This window comes from Oculina patagonica, chromosome 4 (genome assembly GCF_052425735.1).
Source record: "Oculina patagonica isolate OP01 chromosome 4, crgOcupat, whole genome shotgun sequence".
NCBI lineage: Eukaryota > Metazoa > Cnidaria > Anthozoa > Scleractinia > Oculinidae > Oculina > Oculina patagonica.
Genome location: NC_135761.1, coordinates 45342635 through 45358648, shown reverse-complemented (window position 1 = coordinate 45358648; position 16014 = coordinate 45342635). Strand labels below are relative to the sequence as shown.

At 37.4% G+C, this 16014-nt stretch overlaps 3 protein-coding genes and 1 long non-coding RNA gene across 4 annotated transcripts in view; 3 read left to right on the top strand and 1 right to left on the bottom strand.

Moving 5' to 3' along the window:
* LOC144652686 (uncharacterized) overlaps window positions 1–16014 on the top strand; it is a 207603-nt gene that overhangs the window by 3051 nt on the left and 188538 nt on the right. The gene's annotated exons all lie outside the window — the stretch shown is intronic.
* The window catches only part of LOC144652588 (uncharacterized), a 77477-nt gene that overhangs the window by 37708 nt on the left and 23755 nt on the right, over window positions 1–16014 (bottom strand). The gene's annotated exons all lie outside the window — the stretch shown is intronic.
* On the top strand, window positions 1495–5189 carry LOC144648766 (uncharacterized). The gene is made up of 4 exons (XM_078508232.1): window positions 1495–1711; window positions 1915–2273; window positions 3577–3777; window positions 4576–5189. Exons 1-4 carry the CDS (start codon window positions 1573–1575, stop codon window positions 4906–4908), a joined length of 1032 nt encoding a protein of 343 aa, XP_078364358.1. The 5' UTR covers window positions 1495–1572; the 3' UTR covers window positions 4909–5189.
* LOC144648765 (uncharacterized) lies at window positions 11060–15128 on the top strand. Its single transcript, XM_078508231.1, has 5 exons — window positions 11060–11126; window positions 12296–12444; window positions 13131–13471; window positions 13802–13996; window positions 14732–15128. Exons 2-5 carry the CDS (start codon window positions 12318–12320, stop codon window positions 15065–15067), a joined length of 999 nt encoding a protein of 332 aa, XP_078364357.1. The 5' UTR covers window positions 11060–11126; window positions 12296–12317; the 3' UTR covers window positions 15068–15128.

Genomic DNA, 16014 nt, shown 5'->3' with positions numbered 1-16014 from the left:
CACGCCAATCGAATAGCTAATTTATTTACTCATCTCCTTAAACATATGTCTTGCTTCATTCGTACCTGCACCTATTTTGTCAGTTTTTGCTTTTGTTTATTTTCCTCTGTAGCTGCGTAGTTGTGTGGTAGAATTCGAGAGGTCAAGCTTAGTCTTCAAGCAGCGAACTCTCTGCTCTGTGCTAAGCGATTAAATGACTACAGAGCCAAGTGAGGACTTAAGCTGCTAACTTTGCGTTATTTTATTTCGAGCTTTCGCCAATCCACGGCATTATTAGGGAATATTCCTTGACGTTTAGATGATGATGCCCGGTGGATCGGCCAAAGGTCGGAACCATAATTATTTAAGTTGCTAGTGAAGAAACAACATCAAACGTTGTGTGCTAAGCCTTTTCGCCAGTCATTACAAAATTCAGCAGTCTATGATAATAAAACGTTGTTCATTAGTTTTAGTTTTGAGTGGACTGCTTTCTGTTTATTCTGTCTAGTGTTTGTTTCTGTTCTGTTATGTTTATGTTTAAAAATTCAATAAGAAGTAAGTTATAATAAAGATAATGATCCATAAGTAAATATTTTACATTTTCTGTGATGGCGTATACGGATGAATAATAAGAGCTGAACAAATAACTAATTTACAATCAGCGATATAATTATAAACCATCGTTTTGAGAGAGCCAAATTTTAAGCAAATGAAAGATCATCGCAGTAATGTACTCAACTTAATTTTACCAGAGACATAATTGTTTAGCCATTTACATTTGATCATAAATCGCTATCCGAGTAACAGCCGACCACTAAATGATCGGTCCAAAACATGTTTTGGACCGAGACAGTCGGTTAAAATCATTTCTTAAAGTTTGATCGTAGAATTTTTCTTTTTTTAAAGTGAATGTTTCACTCCGATTTTTATTTTACCAATGTTGGCTGTAGGAGCTGAATAGTGTTCTTGGAGTGCACTGAAGGCCCTGTATAAAATCACAATGATGAAGAGCTTCCCCGAAACGTCTGTTTTTATACAGCCTTCAAATACAATCCAAGAACACTACTGAACACATATTGATAATAATTTTGAGTGCTTCAAATTGCATTTGTATTGGAGGCGTGGTGTCCTAATGGTTAGTACGCCGGACTTTCGGATCGAGCGGCCCGGGTTTGAGCCCTGTCCGAGGTTACTGTGTTGTGTTCTTGGGCAAGACACTTTACTCTCATAGTGCCTCCCTCTCTCCACCCAGTTGTATAATGGATACGCGGCGAAATAATGCTGGGGGGTACCCTGCAATGGACTAGCATCCCATTCAGGGGGGGAGTAGAAATAGCTGCTAAACGCTACGGAAACCGGGATAAGCTCCAGCAAGTATGGGCGGCCCCATGGCTCGAGGCTTCCCCTTAAATGACATTTGTGCCATGCTGTAACTGAAACATACAAGCTGAAATTGGTCGCAAATACATTTCAACATTTTAAACAATGTAAGTTAACATGGAAGTATCAACGTGAAAATAGTAATAATACATTTTTTTGGTTTGTAATGTTTCAGGTTCTACGAGTTGTGTCCGCTTTGTTAACTGTTTCACGATGCGATTCCTACAAATTTACGGTACGACTGTAATAGCACTGTTTACATTAGTAGCAGTTCTGTTGTTCTTCACCAAGCCATATGCACACCAAGACGGACACTTTCTTCGCTTTGGTCCTCCTCCTCGTCAAACTTACGGTGAGTAATGTATGTGCAAAATATTTATGGTTTTCAGAGTCCGTTGCAGACTATTAAAAAATTCGCTCATCCTCTTTTGTAAAATTAGCGTTATTATTATGTCATTGTATCTCGCAATCTCTATCAAATTTGGCTGGATGTGAATCAAGATTGTTATAATAACAACTAATATAATTTCACTCGCTCTTCACTTTATTTTGTAGGTAACTATTCCCGAGGAGTTCTCGAAGAAAGGCTCCGAACATTGTACAGCGGCGTCCAAACATTTGTGTTATTCATCGGGCATGCGCGCAGTGGCCACAGTCTCATTGGCGCCATTTTAGATGCTCATTCAGAGATAATTATTCCACACGAATTTAACGCGATAAACAAATGGGACTATTACAAAAACATAACCAAAGCCAGCAACGAGAATCTAAAGACTCACCTCTTCTTTGATCTTCATTCACTTTCACGTTTTCAAGCCATGTTTGGAAATCGCGCAGCTTCATGCTTTGGGGGCGATCATTATTCTTACAACGTGCCTGGACAGTGGCAGGGAACCTACAAAGACAAAATAAAGGTATGAAAAGAAATTAAACAAAAAAATATTGCTACTTAGTTTAGTTCGTGAATTCGGTAGTTCCCAATTTTTTATAGACAAGGCCATGTGATAATATGTCATATCAGCCCGTGCGTGTGATACAACGCTCACAGGCTACTGTGCATTAAGGGAGTTGAAGAAAATTAGAAAGTTAGAAAAACTCCACAGCATGATTCCTGTCAGTTTATATAAAAAATAGTCAGCCATGACTTTTAAAAATGTCTTCATTTTTTTGTTTTAAAAAAAGGTGAAATAAGTTGTTTTTTAGCTAATCTACGAAATCATTTTTGATAGTGTATAATTCGGGTTATTGAAGAGAATAAGACTTTACAATATTGAACTGAAAGAGACGTATAAAAATAACTTTACAATATTGATAATACACGATACATATACTGAGTACGAAGTTTGTTTACAATAGATCGTTTAAATTACAATTTTTAGGGAAGAAAGAAAGAATTAGAAAAAAAAAAGAATGCATAGGAAAAACAAGGCGTGTTATGTTACTACACGTTTTAGTCTATTTATTTGGAAATGAAATAGCGAACCGCATTCCGCCATACCACGAAAAAGCACCAAATTTATTTAACTGACATGACCGGTACCTTTAAGGAGTAATTATCATAGTGCCGTGTTTCTCACAAGGACTGGGAACTATCGTATACACGAATGTGATTGGCGTAAAATCGATTTTGAACGTGATCTTCATTTTCCCAACTAGTTCGGTACCTAGACTGGTGTAACTGTTGTGCTATCCACCCTCACCTTCAACTTCTTGCCCCGTGCTCAAGTTAACACAAAGAATTGCATAAGGTCTCTCTCTCCTCCGCAGAGGCTCCTTTAGTGGGGAAAGGCGAAAAACACGGGAGGAGGAAGGCGAAAACACGAAAAATCAAAAAATAGGGGTGTCCCACGCGCTCTTTCGTTTCGATTCTCTCCAGGCTCCGCGCGCTTTCTTTTCACCTCTCCCCATTTCCCAGCCCGTACGAAACACGAAAGAGGCCTCTGCGGAGGAGAGAGATAAGGTCTAGTATTAATGAGCCTTGCATGTTTGAAGCGTCTCAGAGTTTAAAAGATGAATTGACTGACAAAATTTTACTTTTGGTTAACTTGTAAATGTGTATGTGAATGCAATAGATGTTTTTTGTTGACGTTTTTGTTCTTGCTAATGATGTTGCTGTTGTAGTTGTAGTAGTAGTTGTTTGTGGTGGTGATAGTAGTGTTGGTGGTACTGCAGTTTGATAAACAGAACAGTACATTCATCTTTTTTTGTTTCTCACAGGTTATCGGAGACAAGAAGGGAGAATCAACAAGCCATTTTCTAAGAAATCCCCGAAATCTTAAACTTTTGGACGAAATACAAAGAACTCTAAAAACCAAATTAAAGTTCATCCACGTGATCAGGAACCCATTTGATAACATTGCCACGAAGTTGCTGAGGAATCTTGATAGCAGGGACATGGCGCGGGACGAGAGCTTTAAAGTAAGTTGAGAACTACACGTCACAGTACATAACGTCTGCCTTTGAAACATTAAATGCTTCAATCACTTAAAAAAGCACCTAAGGAGGTCATGTTTGAAATTTCTTTTTCAAGAGTAGATGATTTATGATGCACCATAAGTGTACTCGACGAGGACCCACCTTGTGTAGGGGTAGAGGGGCAATGCAAGACACCACCTGTCTGATTAGCCAAATGGACAAAATTTATTGGCCTTAAAATTCAAGTTGAGACTTTCCTATTCGGTGTGCATGAAGCTTGTATTGCTGGAGAAATGGCACAAGGAGGTTTGAATCTGTTTCTTAGTTTCTACTCCTGATAGAGCGGGGGCTATACAAACAAGGCACCATCTTTTAAGCTGGGAAAGGTAGGGTACATGAAGCGACCACCTGTCTGTTTGTAGAGTGGTGGGTCCTGTCTGAGTACAATAGTTTAGACCATTTTCCTAAAACGTGAAGCTTACCATTGTTAGATTTGACTTTTTTTTTCTCAACTTAAACCTTACCACCTCTGGTCAGAGTGAGGTAACAAGCTACGATCATAAATTGCTAACGGCAATGGTTGCCAACTAGTTCCAAAATTCGCAGTTTTCCTTTTCCTTTTGCAAGGCGGCAAAAAAAGCATAAAAACATTGATTTATGTGTTCACTGTGGCATTTCCTTCATTCCACAAATGTTATAGATGCGTTACTGCTCATATAGTTATTTGCCAATAGTAGCTTTTATGTGTGTTCATAGTTGCAGAAATATTAAGACAATGGCATGTTTTTCTTTGTCTTCTAGGCAGACAACTCAACTTTATTGGAAAAGATCATAACTGGTTATTTTGACCACGTCAAGTCTGCCCAAACACTGCACCAGTATGGCAAATATGAAGTGCTGAATGTCTACTGTCACGAAGTTGTTTCTAAACCCCAAGAAAATTTACAAAAATTGTGCAATTTTCTGGAAGTAACTTGTGATGAAGACTATATTGACGCTTCTTCAAAGTTATTGTTCTCTAAGCCCTCCTTTACACGGAATTCCGTTGTATGGACGAGCGAACAGAAGAGAAGAGTTATAAACGAAATGAAAAAGTATCCGTTTATGAGATCGTTTACATTTGACAGTGATTAAGCAAGAAGAGTAATTAGCAAATACTTTGCAGGGAAGCTTTCAGTTCTTCTTGAAATCAATTGAAAAAAATTACAGCGATTACAAAACTAATATCAGCTTTTAATTATCTTTGTCTTCCTTACTGTTTGTATTGTAAATGCAGTGTGAAACGTTTCATCAGTTAACATTATAAACCACCTCGCAAGCTTGTTATGGTTTAGATTGTATACATCGATCGTTAATAAATAAGGTTGTATTGTGTAGGAAATATAAAGTTTTTTGCCCCCATAAATGTTTATTTATATCCGCATTTTAAATAAACTGTTTTTCTTGAAAGGGATTGAAAATTCAGCTGCAAACAAAAGCTAACTTTGAACAATAACTCAAGGCACCCAATATAAACTGATGATACATAAGTAATTAAGGTGGCTCGCTAGCACTAGCAACCTTAATTTTGAAAACCATTTCCTTGGCATCTACAGGCATTATATGGCAAAGAAAAGTCTTTTTTTAATATTTTCTTCTCCACCCTGTTAATTTATGTAGGTTTTTTAGCCATAAGTTAAGAATGTTTAGGTGGTTTCCATGGAAATAGTATTGTTTACGCATCATATTTTGAGTAAAAAAAAATTCGCTATGAGCGAGTTTGTGAAATCTAGGGGGCCTGGTAAGCAGTTTAGCCCTTGTTTAGGGAAACTACCGTGCAACTACACAAGGAAGTAGCTGTGCGATGGCGGGCTTGCACAATGTTAGTCTCCTTCGCAGCCGTTTTTATTGTCGTCACGCAACGCTCCTCCCTACAGACCAATATGTCAATGTTTCATGTAATACTCACCTAAATCATCTCTGCAGTAAATTGAACGGAGCTTGGTTAGTGTTTGAGGCCACGCGACGCTTAAAAGAAATGCCGTCCCCAATCCCAACACGATGAACCCAAATATGTACTGTGTTGACAACTTCATTGAGCGTCAGACCACCCGGGTGCACTACCCACCATGAACAAGTATGTCGGTATGCTTTTACTTCTTGGGAAGAGGGGGGCTGGAACGGAGTTATATAATGCATTTATATACGGTTCCATAAGCCGTTAAGGTTTTCTTTAGTTTGATTTGCATATTTCTGTACAAGGACAATCGGTGACCTTGCAACTACCCACGGACCCGGGGCCGCTCCCTCGTTTTAGAGAGGTGTCCGTCTTATAGGGAGTATAGTTGCAGAATCGCGAAAGTCGAGGTTGCGGTAAAATTGTAACAAAATGTCTGGTGTGAAAAACGATAGGGACCAGGTGTCTATCTTACAGAGGTGTCCGTCTTATAGAGATGTCCGTTAAGAGAGAGTTGACTGTATACCTTTTTGTAGAGAAGAGAATAGTTCGTACTCAATGGTGTAATGAAACTAAACATAATGTTCATACGATAATAATCAAAATAATAAGTAAACTATTTAATTTAATAAAAAAAATATTTTGATAAAAGTTGTCCGAGGTTGTTCGGAAGAGTGTAGGGAATTTAAAGACAAAAACAAAAAAGACCAAGCCTGGGAAATGGAGATGACTTTGAAAATATCTTTATAACCTCAAATGTTTCGTTTTCGATCCCCCTTTTTGTCTCGTGTCGTCATGACGACACGAGATAATTGTACAGGGGGATATTTTCCCGCCATGTCAATATTTTTCCCGCCATGTCAACATTTGCTTTGTGAGGCCGCGGAATTTTCCCGCCATGTTATGAAATTCCGGCGGCATCCGATCACAAAACAAATGTTATCAAAGAATAATTGTTTCTTTACAAAGGTCGCAACTAAAGCGCTGGTTTATCAAACAGTAAGTTAGGAGTATTTATTGTAAAGGGCTTATTATGTAAAAATACAGGCACGCTATAAAAAAGAGATGACGTTTTTTTCTGAACTTGCAGCAAACGAGCAAATTTTAAGTGGTCTAACAGGCAATAAAAATGGAACAGAAATAAGGCCCCTTTTAGCTGGCAACAGTGCCTATCCGCTAACGAACTGGCTAGTGAAACCCTACCTGGACAGAGGACGCCTGACTCAGGAGCAGCGAAAGTTTAAAACCTAAAGTTCGGTGCGCTACGATCTGTAGTGGAACGAGCATTTGGCATGTTGAAAGTTCGTTAGAGAATTGCGTTGAAAAAGGTTGAACAAAAAACGAGCATTTTTTAAAAGACTATGATTCAGGGGGGGGGGAAGCAACTTCCCATACATTCTCTTAAATGAAATCTGAGCGATGCTCTCACAACTTGCAAAGCAATCATCGGGGCGGTAGTCAGCGGATGTCTCTAAGGCGCATGAGCAGCTTCTTTCTTTGTGAACTTGCCAAAACAAAAGCAACATGGGACCAGTGAGAGAGTTCGATTTTTTTATATATGTAGTAATAAAAAAGACTTTCTAAGTTTTGTCTTTAAAGCAGCGAAAATTTATCCGGAAAGGTTCTTGGTGTCAATATGTGGTGTTTGTTATGAAATAAAACCATCACGGGAATGGTAATGAAAACGTGGCGATCGAATATTCCCGCGCTGGTCGGAGCTATTGTTCTTGCTCTATTGTTTGAGGTTGTTTGTTGACTTGGTCTTTCTTTGTTTTACTTCATTTACAATCCCCATGTGGGCCAGTTGAAAATCGTGGTACAAACATGTCAAACATTTGCATTTCAGCACTGAAAAGTAGCACGGCATCACAAAATTCTGCGTTCTTAAAACTACACGACGATGACGAAATTTTCGGATTTAAACACGCTGCTTTTAGATTTTTAGTTAAGAGAATTGAACCCCTTTATTATAAGTGATTCCACGACATAGCAGCTTCCATTTTGCGGGAAAAGATTGCCTGTTGCATCATCGTCCAAAAACCGCTGACTACATCGTGAATTGATCGCTTTGCAAGTTGTGAGAGCATCGCTACTCGGTCCCAGACCTCGTTTCTTTCCCCCCCCCTGCTATGATTGCTACGTGACTTTTGCACAACTTTGTATTGAAAGGGGTGACCTTTGTGGCATGAATAACAACAATTTAATAACAGAAGATAAACGATTAGATAAAGACAATTATTTTGATGCCAAATCTTTAAAAATGTCAACTGTGGCGTTTGTTTGTTCAAATCATGGATAGTAAACTAGCGTTGTGCTGAAAAAACGCTAGTTTAGCGTTCTAAACTAGCGTTGTGCTGTTCCATACTTTTTCCCACATTTCAATAAAAGAACTCTGCCAGTCTGGAGTCGTACTTTTTTGCCTTTCTTTTTTCAGGCGCCTGATTCATCGAGAGAAACATTTACACTTTCGATTTGCAAAGCCTCGTTTACATTCGGCTCTGAGGTAAAGGTAGAACTCAATGTATGACCGAAAGAGGGAAATTATATTTGATGAGTTTTCTTAGGATTGAAGAGCAGAAATGTCAATCTAAAGCGCAAAACATACATTGCTTTTTTATTTTTTTGACCCGAAGATTGACCTGAGTCAAGAGGCACTACATGTAGCTTCATATATCCTGCTGTGAATTCCACGCTACAATGGACACAACTTTTATAGACAACAACAACAGCCTTTTCAGTGCATGAATGAAGCTCTTAAGAGGAATACACGTAGATGTGACGCATTTTTTTCTTTAAATTAGCTGTACGCTTTTCAATTTTGGATATATTTGAGCTGCAGCCAGCAGTTATCAAGAAAAATACAGACAAGTTTTACGTTCTTAAAATAACATTCTAACCTTTGCCGACAAGATTGTACTGAAAATCAATGAAATTAATTGTAACTCAAGCAGAAAACGCGTAGAAGAAGAATGAAATACACCAGGTTATTACAAACGCATAATACAATGTACTAACCGAAAGAGAGAAATTATATTGATGAGTTTTGGAACGGATCTGAAAAGCAGAAGTGTCTAATAATCAACAAGATGTCATTAGATGGACCTGCCTGTAAATTTTTCGTTGTCGTTGTTGTGCATATAACGCTAGTATACCGCAACTTAAATTGAGCGAGAAAAGCAGTTTTTAACATGAAGCTCTAAAATCTCTTTGGAGTGTTTTGTCTTGTGGTCGTTTGTAAAGTTTTAATTTGTGCAATTGTGAGATGTATCAGAATAACAGCTTCACGTTGCCAATTTAAAGAATAGCGTGCTTTCATTTGATATCTATTATTTTATCTTGAGAGTTTTGGAAAGTAGTTGAAAATCATTTCTGTTTACCAAGCGTAGGAAAATGGTGGATGTTTCAACAGGATATTTACTGTAACAACTGTATTTATAGAGATTACAGTCGTGGAATATAGCAGATATAGCTTTTATATCAACGTAACTAGTATCGGCTAATGGTAAAAATGTTGCTGAAAGAGAGGACGATGTAAATCTCAGTTGTTCGATCGGTAAGCATTGTTCTTATCTTTGTGTAGACAACTTTTTTTTAAATTTAGCCGCGGCAACAGATTGTATCGGGGTTAAAGAGGGATTGTAATCTAAGCAATTAGTTGGTCGGGATTGAATGTCAAAGTTAATCTTGCACACATAACACATGTCGTTTGAACAAAAGGTTTGAATCGTTTGAATCGTTAGTCGATTGAATACCCAACCATTTTAAAGTTATGACCAGTTATGGTACAGCATAGTAAGCTCTGTGTAGAAGTTAAAGTCTCTCTTTAAAAGTGAGATTTGTGCGAGTTAAACACTACTACATAGTTTATTGCGTACGTTCGCGCGGAATCACGTGTCAAGCAAGATCGAATGTTTTCTATTGAGCAGAACCTAGCAGAATATTTCATTCAGTAGATCTAAATAGCGAAGAAAATGACTGTAATTTACACGTTCTTCAGCCGTTGCGTTGTAGCTTTGGCGTTACAAAAACATTAAGACCGGCTCAAGAGTGACCAAAACCAAATTTCTCCTCACAATATCAATACTAAATCAGGAGAAGGGGTTATAAGAATTAACAAAATCATCACCACTCGCATGTCATTATCACTTAACAGGCTAAGCGTTCACGAATAAACACCCAAAGCGATATCTCATATAGCGTGAAGAAAGCACATGGAAGTCATAGTATAAGTATACAGTTGAATGTATGCTTAGTGAACCAAAGTGCAATACAGTGCAATGTCTGTCATCTTTTTCTGCTGTTATTGGAGTTATATAACTGATCAACTTTACAAGCAATAAATAGACGTGAAAAGCGATCTCTTTTTTAAATAAACTCTAAAAAGTGACACGAGACACTAAGCCCAGAGGGCTTTTGATTTGTAGTCGCTTTTGCTTTCTTCAAGAGTAGAAGAGACAACAACACTTGATGCCTAAGAGTGACTACCGCAAGATTTGCCGAGAAAACGGAGTTGAGAACGGAGCCTTCTAACTAGTAAGCATCGTGTTCTTACAGAGCTTGTCAATTTTCGTTTTCACTTGGCACAAACCACTAACAGTATGCGCGCGCTTGTGCTTGCGTCGCTAGTGAAAACCAGGTTTAAACGAGTTTTTCATTGATCCTCAATTTTTCACACGTGTTTCGTTCTCCACAAGACGTATTGGGTTATTTTAAACACTGCAATTCTAAATATCGAAGCCCTGATGATAAAATTGATGCATCTATGTCGCTTGGGAATTTGGTAAATATCTAAAATATCTAAACCAAGACCTATTCTTTCTTTGTTATTAAACGTGCCGCGATCTTACTCTACATTATTTAAATAATTGTACAGCATGTATACAGCAAACGCTTTAAACTCAGTATTTAATGAAAAGCAAAGCAAATCTATTTGTAAACCTTTCGAAAGTCCTTGATGTCAAAATAATGGTTGTTTTAAAATTACGTATTTTTAACGTACCCGCATGTAGCGAACAGTTTATAAAAGCCAGTTGAAAAACCTTAGAGCGATCAAATAATGTCACATTAGCAACAGGCAAAAAAACAACCACCGCTGTCTTCATTTCATTACTGTGGCAACTTTGGTCTTCTTGGTGCTTTAAAAAAATGTCTATTCACGTCATAGTAAGGTGAAACAATAAAGAGTCTTTTTAAAAAGTCAAGAATTGAGAACATAATAAAAGAGCTTTTTAATTTTTGTGGGAGGGAAAGGAATTGATATGTTAAGAAAAAATTTACATTTAAATAAACTTCTCGTTTTAATCAAACGAAAAAAAAAAGTTCAGTCTGACTGGTAGAATTTTGAGCATCCCTGACATTTTGAAATTCTGGTTGAAGCCATTGGCAGCGTTTATTAACCTGAGCCATTATTTAAGAGGTAAGGATATAATTTCTCTCTAATAGTGGACAACCTTTTTGTCAATTTTATTATATTCAGTTACTCATTTACCTCGATAACTGCATGCACGCCAATCATTACAAATGGCTAGTTTCTTTTAAGATATGTCCTTCTTATATTTCGTTTGTTTTGTGATTTTTTTTGGTTCTTGCTTTTGCTTTTTGTCCTCCGTAGCTGTGATAGAACTCTAGTTTTTTATCCAGAAAGTTTCACTCCGAATAGTATTTTATCCTTTGACCGTCGTTAAGGAACTTAAGCTGTTCTCAAATACAAATTACATTTTAAACAAGGCAAGTTAATATGAAAGTAGCAACGTAAAAATAGTTAGAAGAAATTCAATAGAAATAAAGCCAGTTTTTCTTTACGTCGATTTCAAGTTATTGAACAAATAGAACATTGTTTTCTTTCTGTTGATGATGTGACATTTATTCCATCGCTCTCCACCTAGCTTGCTAGGTATAAGGTGAACATACCTATCAATTTTATCATCAGGCTTCGATAATTAGAACTGCAGTGTGGTGAACGAAACACATGAAAAAACTTGTTTAAGCCTGGTGTTCACTAGCGACGCAAGCACAAGCGCAATCATAAGTAGTTTGTGCTAAGTGAAAACAAATGTCGACATAAGCATCGTAAGAACACGATGTTTACTAGTTAGTAGGCTCCGTTCTCGACTACGTTCTCTCGCAAATATGGCGACAGAGACTCTAAGGCATCGAATGTTGTTGTCTCTTCTGCTCTTGCGAAGAAGAAAGGGAAAGCGACTACAAAACAGGGGGAAAACGAAACATTTGAGGCTACCCGCGATCAAGCCCACGCTTGTGCCTTTTTGTTTGTCTTTAAATTCCCTACACTCTTCCGAACAACCTCGAAAAATTATTTTGATCACAATCGTATCAACATTATGTTTTAGTTTCATTACACCATTGAGTACGAACCATTCTTTTCTTTACAAAAAGGTATATCTATAATTCAAATTTTAGTTGCTTGATCATCGATTGTCCTTGCACAGAAATATGCAAATCAAACCCACTTATAAAGCCGTATATGAATGTATTTTAACTCCGTTTCGGCACCCTCTTCCCAAAAAGAAAAAAGATATCCACGATTATAGATACAACTTTGTTTTCTTGTCTTGTTCATGGTAGTGCCCGGGTGGTCTGACGCTCAATGAAGTTGTCAACACAGTACATATTTGGGTTCATCGTGTTGGGATTGGGGACGGCATTTCTTTTAAGCGTCGCGTGGCCTCAAACACTAACCAAGCTCCGTTCAATTTACTGCAGGGATGATTTAGGTGAGTATAACATGAAATATAGACATATTGGTCTTCTGTTTTTAGTTTGTTAAAAACATGCTATGAAATGTGAGGGTTTTAAAGGGATCAGCACTGATTCTGGGTTAAGAGTTAGGATCAACGAGAGTTTACACAAGAGGGAATCAAATTAGAATGGCTTTGTTGTTTTCTCCCTCCTCCAGCATGCCAAGTGTCGCATTTTTCAAAAGCTTTATCGACGAACATTATTTTTGTTTGCTGAACTCAGTTTCCGATTTAGATTATTCCTGTACTTGGTCTGCAGTCAGGGAATGTCCTTGTCACAGCAACTAGCTTTTCTCGCCTGTTTCTGTTTGTTTATTTAAGTAATAACGTTTCTTAGCTTTCAATATACATTAATGCTTTGTAAATAGGTAATGAATAGATTTTTAATTCGGGAAGATCTTCGCATGGGTACTCACGAACCGTTTGCTCTCTCCCCTAACTAGCGAGCTCAAGCCGTGAAGAAAAAGACTGCATTTTATTTAAGTTATGCTGCAACACTTGAGAAATGCAGAACACAGTCATCTGTCGATTTTGTCTTCATTTTTTAACGTCCTCATCGTTGTTTATATGTAGACACTCAAATAAATGGCTTTGATTTTCTTATTTTTATCTTACTTAATTTTTTTTTGTTTATTTGCATTTTTACTTGTTTCTCTTTCAAGGGAAACTGGAGCTCAAGCTCAAAAGTCTGTATAATAACGTTGAAACGTTCGTGATTTTCGTTGGTTATCCAAGAAGTAGCCACAGTCTTATAGCTGCCATTTTGGACTCACATCCAGAAATAATAATTCCAAATGAATTCGACCTTCTGAAGAAGTTTAACAGCTCTTTTATGTACGCCATTAAAGAAAGAAACAGACGAAAACTCCGGATATTCTTTGAGCTGCATTCGAGATCACGTGAACAAGCCATGTTTGGAAGACGCTCGCCAAACCGCAGCAGTAAGAAATATTGGTACCATATTCCAGGAAGCTGGCAAGGGAATTACAAAAATCAACTTAAGGTAAACGTATCAAGGAATTAGTAGAAATAATTAATTCTGTCAATTTTAAAAACTTTAGCTTCGCAAAAATATGCGTTAGCAAATTCCGACTAAACAAACCGAATTGACAAACTTAAGACATTTTGTTCTTAAACATAAATCTTTTATTCAATTCAGGCTGTTGTTCTTCCTCGTGTTAGGGAAATGAGTTACTCTAAGCTAACTATGTAATAGGTCTCCTTGTTTTTAAATGTTTATAGTCCATTTTAGGTCTTCCGGTTAAATTTTATTTATCTCTATCTTAATGCTATTGAATTAACAGAAGTTAATTTAGCACGCTATTTTACGCAGGTAATTGGAGACAAAAAAGGAGGCGGAACAACTGGATTGCTTGATAACCCAGAAGGACTTCAAGATCTACAACAACTACAGAAAACAGTGGTGGTTCCAATTAAATTAATTCATGTCATCAGAAATCCGTTCGACAACATCGCTACAATATGCCTGAAACGATTGCAACAGCGGACATTAACCAATCAGCACATAGTAAGTACGACGCTCTCTAGTATTGGCGTTGTTTTTTCTCCCATTTTATTGGTCCCTTAACTTTCATCGTGGCGGCCTAATGCATCATATTGAACGAAGATGCCTAACTAAGCTATGTAAACTTTCAAACAGTTTCATAAAAAAATATTCACTTTTATTAGTTTCTTAACTTATGCCTTTTAAAACTAACCTTCGTCCTTCATCACAGCTGGTCTTAGACAACAACCCTCTCCCCCCTCCCTCCATCCTTTCTCGACCCCGTTACCCTGCCACAATGTACTGTGGTTTCACAGCCAGTAGCAACAACTCGCCGCTCTCTCTAGGTTTTAAGGCTTAAGAGATAGCCTTTGGGTTGCCATTGATATTGGCTTTCGCTATTTTCTTTGGAAGACAGAAAATAACGGAAATTGATGCAAAATTTTAGTAGAATGAAAAAAGTACCAAGTTTGCAATGCTGCTCAAGAAAACCGCACTTCAATCGTAAAACAATATGCAAATGTAGTTGATACGCCAACATGCAGGGATAAATGAATAGCTACAGAAAGGTTTGGCATCGCAGAGTCGATTCCGGTCTTAAAACTGAGAAAAATCTTAGGTAGGGGGTAGCATCTACTTCTTATATGTCCAAGGGTTAGACATCAGATTGATATGTGTTTGTAACTTTCTATTTTTTTACTCAATGTGAAAAGGTTCCTTGCTGCTACTTGTGTAACAAGATTGTTCCATCTTTTCCAGTTACACAATGCCACGGCACTAGACTTCTGCATCAAGTACTACTTCAACAAGAGTCGAACAGTCCAAAAGCTTCACGAGATGTCCGAGTATCAAATCCTTGATGTTTACAGCCGCGACCTGTTGACGAGGCCGAGAGAAACTTTGCAAAAATTATGTGACTTTCTCGGCGTCACTTGTTATAATGAATTTGTGGAGTTGACTTTAAAAGTGTTGCATTCCAAACCATCTAAAACAAGGTATTCAGTGGAGTGGACAAACGAACAGATCGAGAGAGTTACTAACGAAATTAACAAGTATCAATTTTTAAAATCTTTCTTCTCATTTGATAGTGATTAGCTCTATGTAAGGATCTGGCAGTTAAAAGACTCAATAAATTCCATGGGAAAATTGCAAAATATTTTAAAAGACCTATTATTGTGGCCTTATGCACCGAATGATGATGATGATGATGATGATAATGATAATAATGATGACGATATTACGAAGCAAGTTTGACATTATATTTCAACTAAACCAATCAAAATTATTGGCCTGGTCTGCATCGCTTGATTACTTATAATGTATTAAAAGAGCAATCAGTTTATATTGGGTGCCTAAATTCATTGATCAAAGTTAGCTTTTATTTGCGGATGAAGTTATAATCCCCTTTCAGGAATATTTTTGGTATTACAATATATGGCAAAAAAATGATTGCAAAGCAATCCGGCTACAAGCCGCCAAAAAGTCGGCTCCAGAATGATAAAGAATGATGATAACGAAAACAAAATGCGCCGACAAATCGACACAAAATTTGCTTTATACGCAAAACGATTGTGTATGGAGAAGTTATTTTGTCTGTGTCACGTTAAAAGGACACTATTACTAGTTTCATTTCAAAAACACAAGAGCCTAAAGACATACAGAAACTACGGATAGTGGTCCAATTTGGTTAAAAATCACCATACAAGTGCGCTGAAGAGATAAAAAAAGTGATATTATTGTGATGCCATCAGGAACTTTAGATCTCAACTTGAAAAAGTCAGGTTGATTTTTCAAGTTTTGTCCTTGTGGACTGGTAAAACACCTTAATATTATTGTGGCTCCATCTTTCCTTCAACAACAATTTACCTTATATCTCAATCTTGATGAACTACGTGCATTTCATGTATGATGAGACCTATTCGCAAATTTTAGTACTTTTTACCGAAAAGCATTAAAATCCCCCTGACAGTGCCCCTTTAATCCACATTGTAAAATTCATTAACTATTCATGAGGGTGCAAACCAATCCCAGCACAGTATTCA